Below are 8,107 nucleotides of genomic sequence, written 5' to 3'. Positions count from 1 at the left end.
AATGCTTAAAAAGATAGGGTGTGTGCATGTGTTGACAGGAACGAGAGTTTTAAAAATAGTCTGTTAGAAAGATTCATTGGATGTAGCAGCCCGTGATGGAGCAAACCCGTCCTTATCGGCTCGGCGAGCAGGACGAGGCGAGTGCATGGCCTGGTTACGACTAGTCACAATGGAGAGTAACATACACTAGTAATATACACATATTCCTAGACTATATTACTATCTTCATGGTGGATAGTGTAACATAAGTGTGATGTCATGTAAAACTTCATTTATTAGGTCATAGACTCATATTGCATTGAGACATGTGATGTTATAGTAACTAGCTAAGTTACTCAAATTATCTCTCTCGTTAATTAATTACCACATAAACAAATCTACTGACGTTAGTTCTTAAGTTACTCCCACTGTGACTAGTCTGAGGGTCGGTAAGCGACCGACCGTGCGTTGATCAGCTAGCTATAGTCAGCGCATAGGCATTCGAGTTTTAAAAAAAGGGCGCATAGGGGTTCGGTTTTGGCCGGTGGGTACGTACGTGCCAGATGATGCGTTGCATGCGCCCTACGTGGCCACGCCATGAATGCACGCAGTTTATAAATGCTCTGGCTCCAAATTCGACGTCCGCGATTGCCGGGCCACGCCAGAAGATCGTCTCCACCGTCGTCGCTTCGGCGTTGGTCCGGCGGGGCTACATATACTACCATCTAGTCGATGAGAACGCCACCCCGCCACCATCTTTAGTTTAACTAGCTACAGTTAACCAGCCATGACGAGACGCGCTGCAGCCATCCTGATGTTGATGCTCTCGCTCCCGGCGGCGGCCCTCCTCGTCGCCGCCGTCGACGTCGCTGTCGACACCATCCGCCTCCCCAGCGACGGCGGCGAAGGTGATGCATCAAGAATTCAAGATCCATCAACTTTTAAATCTCTGGTAGCTCCTTTAGCACACTGAGCACTTACGTCGTTCGTTCAGGTCTCGCAACGAGCGAAGGAGTCGAGGAGCAGTCACTCCCACTCCCTGGCCAAGTTGTGACGCCGAGGGAGGAGAACGTCGGCGGCGTCCTCGATGAAGAGGAGAGGCCGTGGGCTTGCTGCAACAGCACCGTCTGCACCAAGTCCATGCCGCCGACCTGCCGGTGCCTGGACGAGGTGGAGGAGTGCGCCGCCGCGTGCAAGCGGTGCGAGCCGTCCGGATTCAACCCGGCCCTGCACGTCTGCAACGACCAGTACCACGGCGACCCAGGCCCGACGTGCGCCAAGGAGGAGAGGCCGTGGACGTGCTGCGACCGGACCGTCTGCACCAAGTCGTTCCCGCCGACGTGCCGCTGCCTCGACGAGGTGGAGGAGTGCGCCCCCGCGTGCAAGCGCTGCGAGCCGTTCGGGATCAACCCCAACCGCCACGTCTGCAACGACCAGTACCACGGCGATCCAGGGCCCAGGTGCGGCAAGGACGACGATGATGACGACACCAGCGGCTCTCCATCCCTCGCGGCCGCCACACAGATGCAGTTGCTGCTGGTTTCTCTCATCTTGTTGTTTATCCAGAGTCCTTAGATGCCTGCGTGTACTAGCATCGCATCATGGTACGTGAGATGGCGCGTTCTTCACGGATCGTGCCGCACCCAATAAGATTAGATTAGAAATGCTAGGGTGTGTCGAATAAGATAACAAGAAAAAGTCCTGTGTGAGTATTTGCCTTTCTATTGTACTCCTTTGTGACGAATAGATAAGAGCATGGATGATTTGTGATATTTTATATCCGAACTTTGATGAATGTTGAGCAAGTATGGATGTTTAGATTTTTCTATAATGTCCGTACACAATATGTCCGTACATGCTACCATGATATACCACAGGATAGAGGGACGGTCATTTAAGTACATACACCGTTGGATAAAGTTGAAGGGGCAGCAAGTGTTGTACTAGACTTATCTTATGTGCAGAGTAAAAAGGACCGGCAGGAGAAGTTTGATGAATGTTGATAAAGTTGAAGGGGCAGCAAGTATTGTACATCCATGTACTAGACTTATTTGCGTATTATGCAGGGATGATTTGTGATATTTTATATCCGAACTTTGATGAATGTTGATAAAGTTGAAGGGGCAGCAAGTATTGTACATCCATGTACTAGACTTATTTGCATATTATGCAGGGATGATTTGTGATATTTAATATCCGAACTTTGATGAATGTTGATAAAGTTGAAGGGGCAGCAAGTATTGTACATCCATGTACTAGACTTATTTGCGTATTATGCAGGGATGATTTGTGATATTTTATATCCGAACTTTGATGAATTTCGTCTGACTTGCATGAATTTCTTCTGGTTTGTTGAAATGTGGTTGCGGTTTCAATTGTATGCGGGAAACTTTCGATGGCCGGCTTCCGTACCTATGTCCGTGGACTGGTCGGTATTGGAGATGTAGTATCTTTTTACCATTATTAATGAATCTATGGGACCTTCGTACCCTTAGTTGGTCAAACAAAAGATTTAACATAGTCATTGGCCATCTTAGTCGATTTTGAATACTTATTTTATTGAGAGTACGCCTGAATGTTTCATATTTTTATAGAAGACAGAATTACATGTATAACATGACTACAACGCGCTGCAAACAATCACGAACAACACACCCAGGCTAGTGCAAAGACAGCCACCAACGGTAAAAAAAATTAAAAAGCAAAAGAGCATGTCCTAAATTGAGAAACATCGCCTCGTCGATGCTGAATAATCATTGCATGGAGGGTAAACATGCATCGTCTACATAGGAAGATCAGAGATCCAAGGGGTGTTTGTAGCAGATGAGTCAAGTACAATCGGCCTTTCATATACGGCTTGCAAAAACAACAACATGTAATAGATTCTAAGACACTTGATTCTCCAGCCAAATATGTCCGCTTAGGACGAAGCCATGCTTCCAATGTGACGCTCTCTACGGGATGTTTGGTAATCTTTTTGAGTAGACAGATTTTGGAGAAGTTCTATATGACGCTCTCTGCGAGGAAATGTCGGGGAAACGCACATACCTAGCAATTAGCTAGGCGGCCCAGTTAGAGGAATCTGCTTCTCTTGAATTTCTGTCATCTAACTGTTTTCTTCCGGTCTTCTTGCTAGTTTTCCCCAAAAAACGTGCTGCTTGATTTGTTAGAGATAAAGAAACATATTTTATTTCATGATTTTAAAATGTTCGCGATTTTTATAATAAAATATTCGAACTTTACAAATATTCTCTGGTTAGAAAAAATGTTCACTTATCTTGAAAAATGTTCATCTATTTCAAAAATATTACTTCCTCCGATCCATATTATTTGTCAATCAAATGGATATATCTAGCAATGAAATACATCTAGATAAATCTATTTAAGTGAAACGTAATATGGATAGGAGGGAGTATGAAATTTTAAATATATATTTTTTGTCTATTTTAAAAAAATCTTGAAATTATAAATATTTGTGAATTTCAAGTAAAAAGAAACCCAAAAACATAAAAGGGTAGGAAAAAATCACGCTGAAAAATCGATAGGGAAGGAAAAAAACAAGAATATGATCACTCCCCAAACCTGTTCGGAGACAACGTCCTATGATTTTATGGCATATTGTCGTTGTACCTTTTTCCGACAAGTTTAGGCAGTGAGTGTCAGACCTGCATTGCCGAAATGTTGTACTCCCTCCGGTAATTTTTACTCTGCATAAAAGAATTTTCTGAAGTCAAACTTAGTAAAGTTTGATCATATTTATATGAAAAATATCAAATGTATAATACGAAAGTTATGAAATATGAAAATTAAGTTCATGATGCATCTAATAATATTAATTTTATATTGTGAATGTTTATTTTTTCTATAATGTTGATCAAATTTTATAAAATTTGACTTCAGACAAATCTTATGTGCAGAGTAATAAAGGACCGGAGGGAGTATGTAGCCGGCCATGGTTCCCTCAAGGCGAAACAACAATAGTGTGTGTTGTGTAGTACATGGGCCGGCACACTTGTAGCTGGGGGTGCTAGGCGCTTCATTTGCCCGGGATATGCCCCGCTGTGGAAAAAGTCGGCGGTCCAAATTCAAAACCGTCAAACTGCAGCTCAGGAGAATTATCGCACAGAACCTGTCTCTGTTTTGTGTGTCAGTTTGAACTGGTCTACTCTACAAAGTTGCTGCTTGAAACAGCTAGAACACGACGAAAAACAGTATTGCTGTCACTTGTTACCAATTTTCTATTTTGATTTGGATGACCAGCCGTGAAGTTTCACCTTGAAGGAAGCACACTAGTATTTGGTCCACGTACGTCCTCTCACGAGGCGCAGCTAATTTCTGGTGCTCGGCGAGGGAGCACCAGTGCGCGAGACTTGTGTACATCTTCGTGGGAGAGAAATCCTCGGTGGCGTATCAGCAAAATGATGCCAAAATACCATCTACAGTTATTGCGATAACAATCGACGGTCTAAATTCAAAACCATCAATTGCAAATGCAGAGAAAGCATCAAACAGAACCCGTATGTGTGTCAACTTGAACTAGTCTACGAGAGGGGTTTGTGCTGGAAATGGGAAGAGAAAAGGATCAAAACAGAACCCGTATGTGTGTCAACTTGAACTAGTCTACGAGAGGGGTTTGTGCTGGAAATGGGAAGAGAAAAGGATCAAAACAGAACCCGTATGTGTGTCAACTTGAACTAGTCTACGAGAGGGGTTTGTGCTGGAAATGGGAAGAGAAAAGGATCAAAACAGAACCCGTATGTGTGTCAACTTGAACTAGTCTACGAGAGGGGTTTGTGCTGGAAATGGGAAGAGAAAAGGATCGGAACCAGTACTGTCACTTTCTATTTATTTTTTTTGGCTTGTTTCTATTCCTTTTTCTTTTCTTTCTTGCGAGAGAAACTTTCAATCTTTTCATCATTTGTCATGGCAGTACATAGAACACCAGAAGTAACCAAAATTACAACCAAGTCCGTGGACCATCTAGTGACGACTACAAGCACTAGAGCGAGCCGAAAGCGCGCCGCCATCATCGCCCCTTCCAAGCAGAAGCCGGGCAAACATTGCTGTAGTACGAAGACTGGATCCAAACAGATCCACAAAAATGACCAACATCGACTGAATCTCGCGGGACCCGGCGGAGACACAACACCACACACCATCCGATGACGCTGGATGCACCATCGCGAAGGGGATCGGACATGCGAGACATTATTTCTACTAGGGGACATCGCCGCCGCCACATGACCCTAACCAAGACGCCGAACGAAACAAGAAGAAGAGCGAGATCACACCCGCCAGCAAGGGGCCGGGGGTCCTCCGCAGCTCCACAGACCAAAGGCCATGGGAGGCGATGCGGACCGCCGACGGCGTCGGGAGGGAGTAGGAGAAACCCTAACCGCCTAAGAGTTTCTTGTCTCTATTTTATGGCCAGTAGTTCGACTGATGTTTTGGTCTATGTCTTCCGTGCATTTTCGTGGAGGAGAAACTTGTCACCGTAGGAACGTTTACCCATCCAAAATTCCAGAGAGTAAACGGACCAGGTAAACAACAAAGAATGAGTACCGACCTTGTCGGTACGTGTCCCGCGGACGGAGCACCACTCACTCTGGACGCTGGACAAGCCACACGACATAGAGTGGCACCACCCTATTGGACGAGGAGTTCATGCCAGCCTGGTCCATGGAATTTTGAATAATTATCCTCCAATGCTAGCGTGTGCACGCTGCACATCTTCAGCCCTCGGCCATGACCGGCTCCCGTCCCCGCGTCTTTGGCCCCTTCAATTCAACTTGTTGACTCGTCGCACGTACGGTGCGGCCACGACCGCCTGCATACTATGCACGATGCTTCCGGCGCTCCGACCGGGAGCACGACTTTTCCTAATTCCGTGGATATAAATATGGTGCACGGGCGTGCACCTCAACCACCAACAACGCCGTCGATCGCCACAAAAGTGCCCTCAGCCGCGGCGCGTCGTCGTCGCTGGGGAGCCCCAGGTCGCCGCCGCCATCCTATGGGAGCATCGTCACTGTGCTGAGTATCGACGGCGGTGGTGTGCGCGGGATCATCCCCGGCACCATCCTTGCCTTCCTCGAGGAGAAGCTCCAGGAGCTCGACGGGCCCGAGGCGAGGATCTCGGACTACTTCGACGTGATCGCCGGGACAAGCACGGGAGGGCTGGTGACCGCCATGCTCAGCGCGCCCGATGACGCAGGCCGCCCGCTCTTCGCCGCCAAGGACATCAACAAGTTCTACCTCGACCACTGCCCGAGTATCTTCCCTCAAGCCAGGTACACAGATCGCATGCTTATCTCCTGCATGCATGATCGTCTACCATCTTAATGTACGTGTGCATGTTCTGTGGTGCAGCAAAGGGCCATTCGGCTTGATGAGGAGCATGATGGGACCAAAGTACAACGGCGAGTACCTCCACACGGTCGTCAAGAAGCTCCTTGGTGACACGCGGGTCGGCGATACGCTGAATAACGTCGTCATTCCAACCTTCGACATCAAACTACTGCAGCCCACAATCTTCTCGACTTACAACGTATGTGATGTATCAACAACAGATTAATAAGCATGTTGCTTAATTGCACGGTTTCACCATGCATGCCTGCTGATTTATATATGAAACTCCTATGTAGGCCATGAAGGATAAATCGAAGAACGCTCTTCTATCCGACGTCTGCATCAGCACGTCCGCTGCGCAGACCTACCTCCCCGGCCACCACTTTCAGACAGAGGGCGAGGACGGCACGCCCCGGCAGTTCAACCTCATCGACGGTGGCGTCGCTGCAAACAATCCGGTGAGTCCGTCGTGCTAACACGACACGCCACCTCGATTAGTGAGACGTGCTAACCCAAATTAATTAGATTATCATCTAATAGTATAACAATTAACTGTCATCCGGTTATGATGTTGATGTATGGAAACCGTTGACTATCATCCGGTTATGATGTCGATGCATCGAAAGTTCTCTGTCGTTTGACAACCCACGTGGATATATTACAGACCTTGCTAGCAATGACGGACGTAAGCAAGCAGATCCTGATGGGAAACCCCGACTTCTTCCCCATCAAGCCCGCGGACTATGGCAAGTTCATGATCCTTTCGCTGGGCACCGGTACCGCCAAAATCGAAGAGAAGTTTCATGCTGCCGAGTGCAGCAAGTGGGGCCTCCTTGGGTGGCTCTACAACAGGGGCGCGGCGCCCATCATCGACAGCTTCAGCCAGGCAAGTGCCGACCTTGTCGACATCCACGCCTCTGTGCTATTTCAGGCGCTTCACTGCAAGAAACGCTACCTCCGGATCCAGGATGACGAGCTCAAGGGCGAGACGGCCTCCGTCGACGTGTCCACGCCAGAGAACCTCAACCGGCTTGTCGATGTTGGCAAGGCCCTGCTCAAGAGGCAGGTGTGCAAGGTGAATGCTGAGACGGGCAAGAACGAGCCCGACCAAAATAGGGGCACGAACGAGGAGGAGCTGGTCATATTTGCACGCATGTTGTCGAAAGAGCGCAAAGCCAGGCTTGAGAAGGAGGGCGATGTTGAATTCTAGAGACTTGGGGCATTGCTTACTATTGGAATTTGATGACACCGACGAGCACTATATTATTTGTGAATATGTATTTTTTCTGTACATATTCATTAATTTGTCTGATTGTCGTTATATCTATTGATTTGTGTAGATATTCATTTATCTGTCCAATATTCCTTGTATAAACGACTGCTTATATGGCATGTATATGCTAATTCATGAATTGTTTTCATCGTTCCTGCATGATAGCTAACTGCCGCTTAGTTTTTTCACTATCATGATTAATATAGTAAACCACCGAGTTTAGAAAACCCGCGTGGACAAATTCCACCACATGTAACCTAACCAATTAAGCTATGGCTAGTTCTCTCAACAAGACAAAACTTGAAACATTTTCCCATTCCAAAGTGCTTTATTCATCTCCTCGAGAGGAATGCATCATGCATGTCCACAAGGGGAGGCCTTGGACACATCTCCAGATATGAAGGCAAAACATAAGTTGCCATCTCTAGTGACAACATAGTTTCTGAAACTAGATCCGCCTCAAATAACCGTAGTCACTAACCTAACAAAACTCCAATTACATTTTTG

General features: G+C 46.8%; 1 protein-coding gene across 1 annotated transcript; it reads left to right on the top strand.

Annotated features, from left to right (window-relative positions):
- Positions 1-640: 640 nt before the first annotated feature.
- On the top strand, positions 641-7,574 carry LOC119274447 (patatin-like protein 2). Its single transcript, XM_037555152.1, has 6 exons — positions 641-887; positions 974-1,439; positions 5,943-6,269; positions 6,349-6,526; positions 6,624-6,785; positions 6,992-7,574. Exons 1-6 carry the CDS (start codon positions 767-769, stop codon positions 7,535-7,537), a joined length of 1,800 nt encoding a protein of 599 aa, XP_037411049.1. The 5' UTR covers positions 641-766; the 3' UTR covers positions 7,538-7,574.
- The last annotated feature ends 533 nt before the right edge of the window (positions 7,575-8,107 follow it).

The sequence above is a fragment of the Triticum dicoccoides genome, chromosome 3B (assembly GCF_002162155.2).
Source record: "Triticum dicoccoides isolate Atlit2015 ecotype Zavitan chromosome 3B, WEW_v2.0, whole genome shotgun sequence".
NCBI lineage: Eukaryota > Viridiplantae > Streptophyta > Magnoliopsida > Poales > Poaceae > Triticum > Triticum dicoccoides.
The sequence above is the reverse complement of the archived record's forward strand: the minus strand, read 5'-3'. Positions and strand labels throughout refer to the sequence as shown.

Excerpts from the sequence above, each read along its gene's own strand:
- LOC119274447 (XM_037555152.1), top strand. The coding sequence starts at position 767 with ATGACGAGACGCGCTGCAGCCATCCTGATGTTGATGCTCTCGCTCCCG. Across the intron at positions 6,270-6,348 it reads AGTATCTTCCCTCAAGCCAG|CAAAGGGCCATTCGGCTTGA; the intron begins GTACACAGATCG and ends TCTGTGGTGCAG. Across the intron at positions 6,527-6,623 it reads CAATCTTCTCGACTTACAAC|GCCATGAAGGATAAATCGAA; the intron begins GTATGTGATGTA and ends ACTCCTATGTAG.